This window comes from Manihot esculenta, chromosome 17 (assembly GCF_001659605.2).
Source record: "Manihot esculenta cultivar AM560-2 chromosome 17, M.esculenta_v8, whole genome shotgun sequence".
Lineage (NCBI taxonomy): Eukaryota > Viridiplantae > Streptophyta > Magnoliopsida > Malpighiales > Euphorbiaceae > Manihot > Manihot esculenta.
Window position 1 is genome coordinate 5,464,196 of NC_035177.2, and position 16,536 is coordinate 5,480,731.

The window sequence follows — 16,536 nt, forward strand, 5'->3', positions numbered from 1 at the left end:
TAATTGACAGGAGATCCCACCAGTTAATTGATCGGGGATTCCATGATTATAGGCATAATAGGTATCTACTGGATTGTTTCCTACTAATGGTAACTTTATGTGAATACTCGATTTATTCAGGAGAGGACGAATTTTTATGAAAAATCGAGTACTATAATATCTGGATTTTCTTTTCTACAAGTGAAACTGTGTGTCGATTCATCATACCCTTACTATGTGTCCCTGTTTTATGGTGACAACTCACGACTTACTTTGAACAATTATTGTATAACATAATTGGTTTGTACACCATTTCAGTTAGTTTTTAACCAATAGATGGTTGAAAAGTAAATTAGTTTTAATGGGAATTTTTACCTTCACTTTTTACTTTGTATTTATAAGTAATCAATTTACCATTCAATGTAAATTTTCTTACATGGAATAGCAGGGTTAGCATACTAGATGTTGCTTATCAATTCAAAGTAGGGGTACAGTATTAGGACTTCCTAAGAGATCATCCATTTTAATATTGCTTTTATCCAAACACGTTTAACTTTAACATTTGATGACATCCTATGCATCTATGTCGTATAATTTCAGATAGCGATCTTACTTTTGGCTTGTCATTACTCTTCTAAAATGAGTGATTATTTAGGGGAGACTTCTTTTAAGTGACTTCTGGCTTGATAGTGAGTGTATTTAGAACTGTGGATTATACCCATTTTTTTCAGAAGCAATACAACAATATGAAGTGGTATATGTGAGATTGTCATCTTAGTTTTGTTTCTTCCACCTCTAAGTTGATTTCTTCTCTAGAAACACAAAAAGACAGAAACTTAACGAAAAAAACTCTAGCTTGTGTAGAAATTTACACTTTTCAACAAGTATTACTTCCTATGATTGCTACAGTAATTTTATGTAGTACTATACAGTGTACTTCTACATTATACAAACTTCAGTAATGTATCTTCCATACCAAATTATCTCAACCTGCAGTATACAAGTTTCCTCGCCATTTATTCCGTTGACAGATCTTTCATGGTCTACTTGAGTCTATTTCGTCTAATTTAAGCTGCCGGATTCTCTGGTGTAGTCTTCTTCGGTGATCATGTATCTTCCAAAGTCCATGTCCCAATACAACTGCCGAATATATGCCATGTGTAATCATTGGTGCGAGAATATTATTTGTCTGACAATTTTGTTAGAAGAAAATGAAACAGGAATCTATTAATTTTTGCTACCCAAAAAAAGATTGGTTATAAAATTTTTTAAAGAGTGGTTTCATGATGTTACCTGGATCCATTCAAAACCAAGATAGAGAGCCAAAAGTCCTTCTAGGAGAGGAGAATAGATCTTTTTCATTTGTCTCCTCTCATACCATGCTGCAGTAATAATGACAAGGATTAAAAGATGATATTTCATTTTGACAGCATAATATAATTACAGAGTGGAGTTATAATATGCAATGCTTCTTTATGTTTCGTTCCTCTTTACATTGAGAATACTCTTCATCTAGGTTCACATTCTATGAAATGTGTTGGATATTGGAGGCAGAGAGAGAGAGAGATGTAGGAAAGGAGTAATTAATAGTCAAAAGATGCATTCTACAAACTCATCTTGGAGGTTTTCAAGGAGATTAATGAGAATATGTTTACTTTTTAAGCCAAGGAATTTTATTGTGCTAAATTTACTTGTCAGCAAAAGAAGCTTAAGTACTGGAGTAGGAGAAAATTGGAAAACAAAAGGTTAGTTCTTAACAAAAAAAATAATAAGAAGAAGAAGAAGAGAAAATAATAACATAAAACAAAATTTCAAAGTAACTGAATAAGGAATATCAATGTAATGAAAATGATGTTGGGGGATAGTTAAAAGAACCTGCAAAGAGCTTTTTCAGATCTTCACGGCCAGAGCGAGATTGCAAAACTGGCGCAACTACATAAGTAGGATCTGAAAGAAACCAAAAACTCATGAATCAAACTGCGAATGACCCATAAAACAAAATTTCTGCAGAAGTATCGAGAATATCAACCTTTTGGGGAGGCAGCCACATAATACAGAGAACCTGTAAGAGCAGCTGTCAATGCAGCTGCAAATGCCTGAGCAAATGGAACAAATGGAGGCAACACACCAGTCTACCATTGGTAGAAACACAACACAATTTAGTTACAGTATAAAGTTCATTGCTGAAGATAAGAAAAGGTATATGATAGAAATAAACCACATACCAGAGATGCCATTCCTCGAGCATCTGTCACCAAATCGGTACCTCTTATGAATATATCAGCCAATGCTCCCTACAAGTCAGGAAGAAGTATTTCAAAGAATAACATATCAGCATTTTCAATAGATGAGAAACTTCTGCCGCTGCTACAATATCAGGATAACAGTTCCTGGAATAAAAATCCTACAAAATTTTGTCGACAGGGGCTTAACAATTACTTTCCATTGTGTATCTCTATCACCAGACTAACTAAAATTTGGAAACAGAATGACATTTTAAAAATGAAATTTTAACATTGAACACCACATATTACAAAATACAAGATTCCAATTATGTACAGTTGTTGAAAAACTCAAACTAAAATAAGTGAAGTTATGAAGATCTGATGAGCAAACCATGTCAAAAGGAGCATTACATTCTGTGTTTTAAGTTTTTCAGAACCCCATGAAAAGAGGGGAAAGAAAAAAGGATAAGTATGGGGACTCTATTTGTATATGGTGGATAGTGTTAAAAATCATCAATAAACTCAAACTTATACATGGAATTTGTATTGTATGAATAATTCAATTAAGTAGAAGACTTGTAAAAAGAGCCCCTAATCTAGAATAAAGACCAGGCAAATGTCATTTTAGCAATTCAAAGCAGTTGTTAAATCTCTACATTAGATATAACTGAACTCCAAGTAGGAAATAGACCTGAACTGCAGCTCGATAGAAGAGCTCCTCTCCCACAGAACTTGCAACAACAATCAGTATAAACTGCAAATATGATATACAGTCAAATCAAACCCTTGAGCTTCAGGAAGAGCAAGACTCCATAAAAATAAAAGAAAAATGCGAGGTGGAAAAAACTCACCTGCCAAGGTGACATCCCATAAAAGAAACTTCGAAGTTCTTCATCTTCCACATCTCTGATAGCTCGAGCATGAGGTGATAACTTCACAACCTCATCCTATAACCATTCCAACAATCAAGTCCAGATTTCTATATCAAGTAAGGCCATTATTTTTATAAACAGAAATATCCAGCAATCAAATCTTAAATTCAAATAATACAAAGAACATAACAGGTCCAAAATTTCTACATATATTCCCTTGAAAAACCATATATTAATTAGTCCAGTTAAGGAATTAATTTAAAAATTGTCCAGTTGAGAAAAGGGTGCAAACCAATTTAAACAAAAAGAGAGAACTAGCAAGTAAAGTGGATCAAACATACATCCAAGATAAACAAAAGCGCCATAATTGGTGGCGATGCATATCCAAGCCCTTCAAGAATTGCATCTATGGATACTTCAAAACCTCCCATGCTATCTATTCCAGTTATTGAGCATATGAACCTTCCAGCTAGTGCCATGGCACCATATATGCCTGAACCATATATATAATACAACCCCTTAATGTCTTTACAGAGGCAAAAAAATCATATATATTTTTACAAAGAGAAAATTTAAGTAAATAGTGAACAGAACGAACCGATTCCATAGCTAAGTCTAACCACAGCACCTATCCTCTCCCAAACAGGGAACTCAGAGTCGCCAAAGCTCTGATTAAATGTGGTAACTTCCATCGCACTTCCCGTGAACCCTCCTGCTCTTCCACTACCACCAACTCCTCCTTGCGTACTCTTTCGTCCTTCTATCCCTTCGCTGCTTCTCTCCGTTGACGCTTTAGCGCAACGAATTCGAACTCTATTAATGTTTCCATCACTCAAGCTCAATCTCCTCTTCCTCGCTGGAAATTCACTGAATCTCAAGAAAGCGCCATTCCTCCCACTAAACGACGCAGTAGAGGTTGCCGTTGTTGTCGCCGTCGCTGATGCCGCTGCATGATTCGAAGTTCGAGATGCTAAGGCCAGCTCCATCACCCGATACTTCGGTTTTCGTTTCTGTATCTGAGCATAGCTCTGCGACTCTGAGTATGGTCTTTGTGTTCGTTGAACCTTTTGTTCTTGGTTTGAGAGAGAAACACCAGCAGGGTCAACAAGAGACTGTGGACTTGTGGGACGTGCGATTTCAGAAGAGGAAGATCAAACGGTGTAGAAGCAGAGTGGAGTGGGGCCAGCGTCGCTGGCTTTTCGGTCTCATACTTTTGGTTTTGGAGATATTCTGGACATGATTGATTTGATGAAGCGGAACAAAAGGATTGCGTGGGAAAATCAGGTAGACCAATAGTAGAATGACATGTGGAGATAACGTTGGCGGGGTTATCGAATTTTATAATCAACCAACCTTGTCTTTTTTCTGGTTGTCTCCACGTGTACTTAATGAGAGGTTCAGGCTTGTCTCTTAAAAGAGAGTAAGAGACTAAACAACGGTAATGAAAAGGTTTATTTAAGGCTCAGACCGCCTACTCGGCTCGGTTTAAGGTATGTCAATCAATTTCGAGATACCCAATTGGATGAACCCGTTAATTTTAATTGAATTTTAGAATAAATATTAATTATTTATTATATTTTAAAGATTCATTCATCTATTTGTAGAATACATATATCTATTTGTCCAACTCTTATTGGCTTGTATTATAAAATTGCTTCCATGGTATATCTATTTGTCCAACTCTTATTAATTTGTTATACTATGTAGAATTACTTGTATGATACAATTATTGTATTATATAATTACTCATCTTTCTTCATGTCAAGGTGGATTGGATTTCCATGCTTAAAAACTGAGTTCATCGGGACAACTAAGTTGTTAATCCAAATCAATTTTTATGCCCATATTTTTGCTTCTTGATTTTTTTTATCTTTTAGTATATTTTCTTAATTCTATTCTTTTAATTTTTTATTAATATTTATGCATGTTTACTATTTCTATTTTGTAATTAATAAAATCTAAGTTCAAGTCTAGAGACAAAGCTTACAAGGGACGGTAATTGGGTGAAATAATCAATTAAATTAAATTAATTTAAAATTTTAATTTAATTTTATTTTATTTTAAAAAAATTTTGGTCGATTTGGTTTTATTTAATTTTAATCAGAAAAAATTTAATAAAATCAAATCGAATCAAATCAAATTGGTTTTATTTGGTTTCAATAGAATTATAAAATACTTTAAATAAAATATAAAAAAAAAACTCAGTGGATTGAATTGAACTAAATTGAATCAAATCAAATTGGTTTGATTCAAATAGGCTTTACTCTTACTTTTATTTAGTTTGGTTTTCATAAATATTTAAATTTTGATTTTTAATTTTGATAACCGTTGGCTCTCTCACTCTCCCGTGGACCGAGTCAGGCCCACAAGAATAGATCAGGCTCAAACCTCAGAACGACCCTAAGTAAGGCTACCCGTCAGCCCAGACGTAGGACACCAAATGCTCAGCGGGTCGGGTCGCATTTGAGTCCAGGGACCCGGTGACAGAACGGTTGTCGAGACCGGTAAAAAATAATCAATTCAGCTACCAACAATATTAATACTGTAGATAGTGGTGAAAGGATCGTATCCACAGGGAATTGATACTTACCTATCTTCCTTTTCAAGACCAAGAAAATAAACTAAAACAAAACTGAAATAAAAATAAACTGAAAGAGAAATAAACTGAAACGAGATAAACTGAAAGCAAAAATAACTGAAACGAAAAATGGGGGTTTGAGATTGATTTAATTAAACAACTACTGAAAGCAATAAAATAAGCGAATAATAAAATAAAAGAGAAAACAATAATAAGAAAAGCTCTAGTTGAAGATTCAGATTCACTTTAGTTGATGGGATTGATCATTGACTCATATGTTCCTTTGTTGATTCAATAAATTGGCCATGGAGATTGAAGAAGCTTCTCACATCCATTGTCTCTCTTTAAGATTAAATCAATTAGGGAAAGTCCTCCAATTAATTACTAATTAACAATTGCCAAAGAACGTCTTTGAGCCTTAGGCCTTTTACAATAGTCAATTGCATAAAGATATAGAGAGAACCAATTCTAGTCACCCACATGCATGGAGATAACACTAGATCATGCAATTTCCTTGGTGGTGCACCAAGTGTTCTTATGGTTGAACAAATCAAGCAATTTCGGACTTAAAATCATTCAAACCAACAATATATTACCTTGCAACAAAGAATCAATGGAGATCTTAAATAACAAAGCAATAATGTCTTTAAGCATGAAATCACAAGAATACTGAATAACCAAAAGATAAACAATGTAGTCCAAGTCTCTCAACCCACAATACAACTAAAGCTTCACTATTTCTTCAACTAGAATGAAAGATTTCAGCCTCTCATGGCTGAAACAAAAATAAAAATAAAAGAAAAAAAAAAAAGAAAGGTAGAAGAAGAGATGTGAATTCGTAGGAGTCTCCCAAGGGGAGTGTCCGACCCTATAGAGGCTTCTTATGTGACTTTTTATAGTTGAAAAGTGTTGTCCTAGGTCATACTTACTGCCCAAGAGGTATTTTCTGCCCAAGATGTGTTTGAAAAGGAAAGAATCGCCCTTTTCGGCTTTAGAAGGAAGGCTGCGCGAAAATGCACTGCTGAAGGAAGTTGGTGCGCGCGGTTTGGTCTCAGAAAGGGAAGGAGGCGCAGATTGTGCTTCCTAAATAAGTTTAGATGCTGACCTTGCTTCCTAATTAGTGTAGAGGCTGCCCAAGGTGCTACCCATGTGCAACTTGCTGCCCAAGTTGTTGCAAAAGAGGAAAGAATCGGACTGCAAGGCTTCAGAAGGAAGTTGGCGCGCAGATTGCCTTCAGAATAGGAAAGGAGCGTACCTTGTGCTTGAAAAGGAAGGAAGAGCGATCCAAGGCTGCCAATAGAGGAAGAAAAGTCGTGGCTTGATGTTCATAAGGAAATATGCACGTACTAAGGCTTTCAGAAGAGGAAGGACGCGCGGATCATGCTTCCAGAAGAGGTGGCGCGCGCATGGATTGCAAAAGAGGCAGGAGAATGCAGTCATTAATGTGCAGAAGTGGAAAGATATATGTCCAGTCTTTCCTTTTTAGGTGGAGCCTTCATTTGAATTTTAAATGTTGAACGCAGAAGAGGCAAGTGTGCCTTGATGAGACCTTGCTGCCTAAATTGGAAGATTTGACTGCTGCAGTACGTGCACATCTTTGAATAAGGAAAGAAAGATCTGCGATTCGAAATTCAAATAATTTCCTGACTGAGCTTTCCTTATTTGCTTTTGCCTCTGCACTTTCCTCATTTGAAGGCTTTCCTTTTCTGAAAACTTGCCTTATTTGAAAACTTTCCTTTCTTGGCACATGTTCTAAATAAGGCAGGAAAGATTCTGCAGTTCGAATTTCGGACAGTTTGCTGACTGTGCTTTCTGACTCTTTCCTTATTTGGCACTTTCCATATATGAAAACTTTCCTTATTTAGAACTTTCCATATATGAAAACTTTTCTTTTCTGGAACTTTCCATATTTGGCACTTTTTGGCAGTTTTAAGAGCATTTTCTCCAGATTGTCTCTTTACACCTAATATCTGCAAAACATGGTTAAAACCACAAAATTAGGTAGAAAAGGTGTAAATAAACAACAAGATTATCATGATAAAGTGGGCTAAATTATGCTCTGTCAAATACCCCCACACCTAACCTTTTGCTTATCCTCAAGCAAACAAACACAGTCAAACAAACTCTCTTTACTTTGATCCTTTATGTCCATTTAAGCTCTTACTCTAGACCCCTATTTTGAAGCATTGCAATAAAGAATATATGCATTCACCTCTTTCCTTGTTTCCCTTTACTTACCATGGCTAGGATTGGTTTTCCTCAAGAGAGAGATCATACATGCACAAGTTCTTGTTCAATTAAGACATATTCTAGCTTTCAGAGTGACTTGCCCTTACCTCGAAGTACTTTATTCAGCCTTTTTGCACTTTAAACTTGCTTGAAAAAGTCACCAACCTTTTGACGTGAAGGTACATATTGGTGATACCCACCCCCAGTTACTCAGTTGGTCACCTGTCCAAGTGGCTACTAGCTCTGTTCATAGTCTTTTGACCATTGGAACAGTTTTCAATTTGTGCTCATGAAGTCTAGGCCTTTTCTGAATTTCTTTTTCTCAATTATTTGGGCAAATCAACACCAATTGCTAAAACAAGTCATGTTAAGTTCATTCACACATCAATCAATTCATTCTCTCAAATGAGTGTCATCAATATATTTTTCACCATGGCAAGCTCAAAGATTCAATTCAAAAAGCAATTCCCAAACATGAATGTATCTCATTGCAATTGATTCAACCTAGGTTTAAAGAGTCATCACATCAATGGGGTCATGAAAAGAAAGCTCATCCAACATAGTTCATCAATTTGAGTAAAGCAATCAAAAAGAAGAAGACTGTGGTTGATCAAACACAAACTGAAAGGAAAACTGAGAAGAAAACGCAAACTAAAAGAAAAAAAAAAACTAAAAGGAAAATGCAAACTGAAAGGAAAAATGTGTCTAAAGCAAAAAATTAAAAATTTCAGAGATCCGCACCCCCACACCTAAATCATGCATTGTCCTCAATGTATAGAAAACATAAAAGAACAAAGGAAACTGAGTACTCCCCTGGTGTGGTGTTGTATGGTGTGATCCACTTGGCAAGTTGCCTCAAGTAATTGGGGGAGGAAAAAGGGTCCCAACAGAATTGAGAACAAAGTGTAGCATGCCTTTTGCTTTGGTCATATCCCATCCTCTTTCTTTCATGTACTCATGAAGTAACATGATCAGTTTCTCTTCTTTCAGATGAGGTGTGCCTCTTGCCCTTATGTTTGCATTTTTGAGATGATTGGGCAGCACTTTGAACTCCAGTTCATATTTCTCCATGGGTAGCTGCAATTTAATACTGAATTCAGGCAAAACAAACTCTACCTTATCCGGCGGTTTGGGCAGGCATAGATCTGCATGCTCCTTTGGTTTTGGATCTTGGATTTCCTCTTGTTCATTGTGTGCATGGGCTTTCTGCGATGGAGGAATGGCTGAATTGGATTCAGTTTGCTCTTTCTGTGCAGGACTTACCTGAAAGGGAGGTGGAAGAGGACTGTTCTGCATTGGAAGCTGAAGTGAGAGGTTTGGCGGCCGAATGGTGGTGAAGTTCGACTTCCAAAAGGTGGTGAAGTTCAGCAGCCGAAAGGTGGTGGTTTTAGTCTGCGCAAGGCTGATCTGCGCACCAAGCTGAAGTGGTGCGATATGCTCCTGTTCATTCTGCACATGGCTGCAGTCCACCTGTTGGATGCAACAGTCAGTTTCTTCCAATTCTGGCTCTTTCTGGCTTTCTTTCCTGCAAAGATCATCATTTAGTATATCATCTTGATTTATATGAAAAACATCTTTACTCAAACAATTAATGATATCTAAATTAACAACAAGTTCCGTTTGTTCCGTTTGTTTGGATAAACAGTTTTCTGGTTGTTTCTCTTCAGCACTTTGTTCTTGTTCTTGTGAACTTTCATCATCATCCCACACATCTTGAAGCTCTTCCTCTCTTCTCAATGTAATAGCATTCACATTCTCTCTGGGATTGTCTTCTGTTTGAGAAGGTAACTTCCCTTGAGTGTCGGATCTGTTCATTGCGGATGTCAATTCCCCGATCTGCAGTTGCATCATTTGCATCATCTTTGCCATTTCGCCAGAGGCAAGATCTGAACTTGTAGGTGCTGGTTGGGCTTGATATCCTTGATAGTCCTGGTATTGGTCATCCTTAGCATAGTCGTAGTTCGGATAGTCTCCCCAATATGGATTGTATGTGTCAAAGTACGGATCATGTCTTGGCTGTCCATAGTATCCTTCAAATGCATGTACTTGTTGATAATTCTCATAAAGCATAGGACATTGATCAGTTAGGTGTCCTATTTGTGCACACATCCCACATGGCCGAGATCGCTCAAGTTGTTGGACATAATTTTCCAAAAGAGAGGTTAGATATTGTAATACCCGGCTAGAATCCGACATCGGGATTCCTGCCCTCCGGCGGAATCTAGGGTGTTGGATCTCCCTAGAAGGGTAAAATGGATTTTCTAAATGTTTTTATAATGATTTCAATGGTTTTAATTGAAAAAGAATTGAGTTTTGAAGAGAAAAGACCAAGGAGGCGTTTGCCAGGTTCGGCCGCCGAAAGTGAAGTTCGGCCGCCGAACATGGAAGGACTTCGGGAGCGCCTTTGGCCTCCGAAAGTCTTGTTTAAACGAGCCAAGGTTCGGCCGCCGAAAGTCAAGTTCGGCCGCCGAACATGCATGAGTTTAGGGGGCACGTTAGGCTGCCGAAGGTCTTCGACCAGGCCACCTATAAAGGGCCCTCAGATCGGAAATGGGCGAGTTTTCTCCCCATTCTCGAGCTCAGGTGAGTTTATGCCTTCCTTTGGTCGTTTTCGTGTTTTCTCCACCCATCTCTCAAGTTTTTCATGATTTCTACCCTTGTGTTTGAAGATTTAAAGCTTAAAAGGAGTTTTGGGAGCTTGGAGCTTTTGGAGCTTGGTTTCCTCCACATCTCCAAGGTTCGGGTCACACCAACCCTCGATCTCCAAGAGGTTAGTGTAGATCCTTGCTTTTCCTTATGTTTAATGAAGTTTTAAGTAAGTTTTATAAAGTTTGATGGTTGAGTTTGGGTAGAAATGCATGTTTAAGGTTTATGTGGGTTTTATACCCAATGTATGTTATGTGATGTTTGTGTTGAGGAGTTTATGTTAGTTTATGCTCCTTTATGCTTGTGGGAGTGAGTATGCATGTTTGGAAGAGAGTATGTAAGGATTTGGGGTGTTTTGAGTTTGGTTTTTGGTTTGGCAGAATCGGACCTGTCGTCCAGAGGGGACCAGGTTCGGCCGCCGAAAGGAGTTTCGGCCGCCGAACCTGCATGGGAGGCAGTCTTTAGGCTGCCGAATGTGCCCCCGAAGGAGGGACTTTCGTTTCTGTCCTAGGGTTTCGGCCGCCGAACCTGCCGCCGAACCTACCCGAGTTTCGTCTCTGGAAGGGACTTTCGGCCGCCGAAGGTGCCGCCGAAAGTGCCCTGTCCAGCCGTTTCTTGGGTGTTTTCCATGCATGTTTAAGTGATGTTTAGAGGGGTTTTAGGGGGTATGTTTATGAGTTGTTAGAATGTGTTTGGCACCTCATTCGAGTCCACCTGTGTAGGATCGGACCCGAGGGACCGAGGAGGCCATCAGGGTTAGCAGTTGCAGAGTCAGTCAGCGTCTGCCAGGAGGTGAGTAGAACTAAACTTAATCTTTTATGCACAAATCTAATGCCTAAAGCATGTTCATGCATCATGATTATGTATAGTAGGTTGATTGCACTAGTTCACGAATATGTTGCATTGCATTATTTCATGTTGATGCTGAGGTAGGGTGGACCGAGGCGACTTCAATAGCCCATATCTGTCACGAGTCTTGTCTTTGTCCTTTGAGAGCCGGACAAGTACATGTAGGAAAGTCCATGTGAGCTCTCTGTGGACCAGACACCATGTCATGTATGTTACAGGCCTTTGTGAGCTCCTATGGGGGAGCCGGGCACCGACAGAGGGATTTTTGATGTCATGTCCATCCTCTGAGAGGAAAGATGCATGCAAAAAGACAGACTCTCAGAAACCAGGGTCCGTGGGGGATAAATCTTGCATAAGCCCCGAGACGGACAAGATTATGTGATTTCTCTGTGTTGTGACGCATTTCATGAAAGCATGAATAAGAATAAGTTAAATGAATAATAATATACCTAAAAATGGAGGAATTAAAGCAAATGTTTTTAGTTTAAAATGAACTGTTTTCTCTGTTTCTACTCACTGGGCTTTTTAGCTCACCCCTCTCCCCTAACCCCAGTGTTGCAGGTTTAAGTCAGAGCTCAGAAGTCAGCAGGGTAAAGATTAAGAGATGTGTGTTTTATGTAATAGTGTATGTTTATGTATCAGTTGAGTAGTTTTGGAAGTGGACATGTAATATAAGTTGAGATAATGTATGTAACTGATTGGAGAGTTAATGTTTATGGATTAGCGTGTGCTTGGCCCTATAGATTGGTTAATCCCTGTTAATGCATGGTTATGTTTATATTATATGTTGAGTTGTGAACCAAACTTGAGGCATGTAATGTTACCCCATTGGAGTATATGATGAGGACTCCAGTGGAGGTTTTTATGATTTTATGATGTATGTTTCATGTCAGGATACATGCACAGGTCAGGTTTGGGTTCAGCAGATGTTCAGTTTTCATGTTTTTATGGTTAAGCTTTAATCATGTATGGGATTTGACCAGGTAACAGTATGTATGTTTGGCTTGCTACGGGTCCCGGCGGCCTTAAGCCGATCTGGATCCTAGCGCCGGTGGCGGTCCGGTTTCCGGGTCGTTACAGAATGGTTCGGGCCGTTACAGCGGGGTATCGGTTTCCGGGCTGTTACAGAATGGTATCAGAGCTTTGGGCCTCGAGAGTACGGTGTGTTGCACATCGGAAAGAGGTTGGCTTAGAGGTCATAGAAGGGCAAGCACACTAAGAAAGATTAAGAGTAAGAGCATGTCCACTAGGATAGGATGTTGAGTCCTGTCATGATGATGATGTGTAATGCCATGATTTTATGCATGTGCATTAATGTTATGTATGATATGCTATGTATGTACGTATGACATGTATGTAGGTTCATGTGTTTTCGTATGAACCATATGATGCTAATGATTGATTATATGCTTGTGTGTTGTTCTTCAGAGGAGTCAGGATGTGGGGTACTCGTCGATCTGTGGAATCGACTGGAGTTCCATCTGAAAGGGAAGGTATGGACACCTTTCCCCCTACCCTGCCTAGAGCGCAGTCGTGGGGAGTTAGCAGATGGGGAACATCAAGGGACCCTGGAAGGTCTTTTGATGTAAGCAGAGAAGCAATGGCTCCAAGAAGGATGTCAGCTAGTATGAGGGAAGTAGAGTCGGATGTGCAGAGAAGGGATGTCAGTTTGGGAATCAGAGTGCCAGAGGAAGGCATGGGAGATTCTCAGGAGGATGCTCAGACCCAGGATTCTAGAATCTCGGGTTCAGGAGGGATTGATCCCTCCACTCTGAGTACAGCTGCCACGAGAGGTAAGAAATGGAAGAGAGGTCTCAGGAAGTCGCAGAAGAAGTTTTGGCAGAATTTGAAGGCCAGTCTAGGTTTTGGTGGTTCGAGCTCTGGTTCGGGTGCAACTCGTTGCAGGAGGTGTGGTAAGACACACCAGGGAGCTTGTCTGGCTGGGACGACAGTGTGTTTTAGATGCAGACAGGAGGGGCACATGGCGCGTGAGTGTCCTAATGCGCTCCGGTCAGCTCAGTCTCAACGGGCAGCTTCAGGTGGAGCGACTCAGCCAGCAGCTCAAACCATGTTTCAGGCTAATGGTCGAGGCAGAGGGAGAGGGACGGCCTCTTCTTCAGCAGGTTCCCTTAGAGGAGGTCCGTCAGCTCCGGCTCGGATCTTCGTCCAGGCTCAGCAGGAGGCAGACACATCGAACATGGTGGTGTCAGGTACGCTCACTTTGATGTTCTGATGTGCATGCTTTTGTGAACCTTGGTGTTTCTCTTTCCTTAGTTACTCTAATGAGTCGTCGAGAGGTTGAGTTGATAACTTCTAGGCTAGAGTGTTCTCTCAGGGTCAGTGGACCCAAGTGTGATCCATCTGAGGCAGAGTCAGTCTGCCGGTTCAGTTCAGGTGTCAACTGAGGGTAGAATCCATCCACCCGATTTTGAGGTCTTGGACTTGAATGTTCAGACGTCACTCTCGGAATGGATTGGGTTTCTACTTGTGGTGCTACCTTGATCCGTAGAGACTAGGTGGCCAGGTTCAGAGGACAGGATGGGTCAGAGGTAGTCTTTTGAGGGGACAGTGTAGGTTGCCTAGAAGTTTGATGTCAGCCTGTCAGGCTCATAGGGTGCGTAGGAGGGGTTGTCAGAGGGTTCTAGTTCTTGCTGGGGAGTTAGTAGTTGGGTCGGGAACCAGCCTCAGTGCCAGTAGTAGTTAGAGAGTTCTTAGATGTCTGCCTAGGCGAGCTGTCAGGTTTACCATCTGTTAGGGAGTTAGAGCTTGGAATAGGAGTGGTGTCTGGACCCAGAACCATTTCTATCCTTCCCTACAGGTTGGCACCTGCAGAGTTTCGAGTTGGAGGAGCAACTGCAGGAGTTAGTAGATGAGAGTTTTATCCGACCTAGTCACTCTCCTTGGGGTGTTCTAGTGCCGGTTTTTGTGGAAAAGAAGGATGGATCCTTGCGGATCAGAAGAGAAGATCAGAGTAGCGCAGTGGAAGCAGGAAGAGTTTCAGGAGGAGGTTGAGGTATTGCTTGAGGTGTCTCCTTTGAGAAGGGTGATTCATAAGGGAGAGAATCCATTCGGATTTCCACGTTCCACTTTATGAAGTTCGTGTCAGATCCAAGTAGGGTTCTTGAGGAACCAGAGGTGGAGGTCCCAAGGGATCTCACCTGAGTTGAGCAGCTATTGTGGATCTTGGACACATCAGTTAGTTAGTTTTGGAACAAGGAGATTCAGATGGAGAGGTCCTGTAGAATCACCCCAGTTTGAGGAGTGTTCTTAGGAGAACCGGGAGTTTGACTCCGGCAATGCCGTGTCTCTTTTAGGAGAAAGTTTAGAGGTCTTGCTTGCTTGATTGCTTGCTTGATGTGTATGTACGATAATATGTTCTTATGTTATGTTTTTATGCATGAGTAGTTGAGGAACATTCGGGGACGAATGTTCTGTAAGGGGGGAAGAATGTAATACCCGGCTAGAATCCGACATCGGGATTCCTGCCCTCCGGCGGAATCTAGGGTGTTGGATCTCCCTAGAAGGGTAAAATGGATTTTCTAAATGTTTTTATAATGATTTCAATGGTTTTAATTGAAAAAGAATTGAGTTTTGAAGAGAAAAGACCAAGGAGGCGTTTGCCAGGTTCGGCCGCCGAAAGTGAAGTTCGGCCGCCGAACATGGAAGGACTTCGGGAGCGCCTTTGGCCTCCGAAAGTCTTGTTTAAACGAGCCAAGGTTCGGCCGCCGAAAGTCAAGTTCGGCCGCCGAACATGCATGAGTTTAGGGGGCACGTTAGGCTGCCGAAGGTCTTCGACCAGGCCACCTATAAAGGGCCCTCAGATCGGAAATGGGCGAGTTTTCTCCCCATTCTCGAGCTCAGGTGAGTTTATGCCTTCCTTTGGTCGTTTTCGTGTTTTCTCCACCCATCTCTCAAGTTTTTCATGATTTCTACCCTTGTGTTTGAAGATTTAAAGCTTAAAAGGAGTTTTGGGAGCTTGGAGCTTTTGGAGCTTGGTTTCCTCCACATCTCCAAGGTTCGGGTCACACCAACCCTCGATCTCCAAGAGGTTAGTGTAGATCCTTGCTTTTCCTTATGTTTAATGAAGTTTTAAGTAAGTTTTATAAAGTTTGATGGTTGAGTTTGGGTAGAAATGCATGTTTAAGGTTTATGTGGGTTTTATACCCAATGTATGTTATGTGATGTTTGTGTTGAGGAGTTTATGTTAGTTTATGCTCCTTTATGCTTGTGGGAGTGAGTATGCATGTTTGGAAGAGAGTATGTAAGGATTTGGGGTGTTTTGAGTTTGGTTTTTGGTTTGGCAGAATCGGACCTGTCGTCCAGAGGGGACCAGGTTCGGCCGCCGAAAGGAGTTTCGGCCGCCGAACCTGCATGGGAGGCAGTCTTTAGGCTGCCGAATGTGCCCCCGAAGGAGGGACTTTCGTTTCTGTCCTAGGGTTTCGGCCGCCGAACCTGCCGCCGAACCTACCCGAGTTTCGTCTCTGGAAGGGACTTTCGGCCGCCGAAGGTGCCGCCGAAAGTGCCCTGTCCAGCCGTTTCTTGGGTGTTTTCCATGCATGTTTAAGTGATGTTTAGAGGGGTTTTAGGGGGTATGTTTATGAGTTGTTAGAATGTGTTTGGCACCTCATTCGAGTCCACCTGTGTAGGATCGGACCCGAGGGACCGAGGAGGCCATCAGGGTTAGCAGTTGCAGAGTCAGTCAGCGTCTGCCAGGAGGTGAGTAGAACTAAACTTAATCTTTTATGCACAAATCTAATGCCTAAAGCATGTTCATGCATCATGATTATGTATAGTAGGTTGATTGCACTAGTTCACGAATATGTTGCATTGCATTATTTCATGTTGATGCTGAGGTAGGGTGGACCGAGGCGACTTCAATAGCCCATATCTGTCACGAGTCTTGTCTTTGTCCTTTGAGAGCCGGACAAGTACATGTAGGAAAGTCCATGTGAGCTCTCTGTGGACCAGACACCATGTCATGTATGTTACAGGCCTTTGTGAGCTCCTATGGGGGAGCCGGGCACCGACAGAGGGATTTTTGATGTCATGTCCATCCTCTGAGAGGAAAGATGCATGCAAAAAGACAGACTCTCAGAAACCAGGGTCCGTGGGGGATAAATCTTGCATAAGCCCCGAGACGGACAAGATTATGTGATTT

The 16,536-nt window shown here is 40.7% G+C and overlaps 1 protein-coding gene across 2 annotated transcripts; it reads right to left on the reverse strand.

Moving 5' to 3' along the window:
• Positions 1-815: 815 nt before the first annotated feature.
• LOC110605520 lies at positions 816-4,279 on the reverse strand. Of its 2 annotated transcripts, none has more exons than XM_021744135.2 (9): positions 3,675-4,279; positions 3,418-3,569; positions 3,056-3,151; positions 2,896-2,958; positions 2,205-2,273; positions 2,009-2,111; positions 1,855-1,926; positions 1,273-1,361; positions 816-1,119 (listed from the first exon to the last, which is right to left on the reverse strand). In XM_021744135.2, the coding sequence occupies exons 1-9, from the start codon at positions 4,060-4,062 to the stop codon at positions 1,042-1,044; spliced, it is 1,110 nt and encodes a 369-aa protein (XP_021599827.1). In that variant the 5' UTR covers positions 4,063-4,279; the 3' UTR covers positions 816-1,041. The 2 variants fall into 2 exon arrangements, with proteins under 2 accessions (XP_021599827.1, XP_021599826.1); XM_021744134.2 differs by having other exon boundaries at positions 816-1,168; positions 3,675-4,275.
• Between the last annotated feature and the right edge of the window lie 12,257 nt (positions 4,280-16,536).

Coding starts and splice junctions, on each gene's coding strand:
- LOC110605520 (XM_021744134.2), bottom strand. CDS start 4,062: ATGGAGCTGGCCTTAGCATCTCGAACTTCGAATCATGCAGCGGCATCA. Junction 2,959..3,055: donor ATGGGATGTCACCTTGGCAG/GTGAGTTTTTTC, acceptor TCATATTTGCAG/TTTATACTGATTGTTGTTGC. Junction 2,274..2,895: donor TCTATCGAGCTGCAGTTCAG/GTCTATTTCCTA, acceptor CCTGACTTGTAG/GGAGCATTGGCTGATATATT.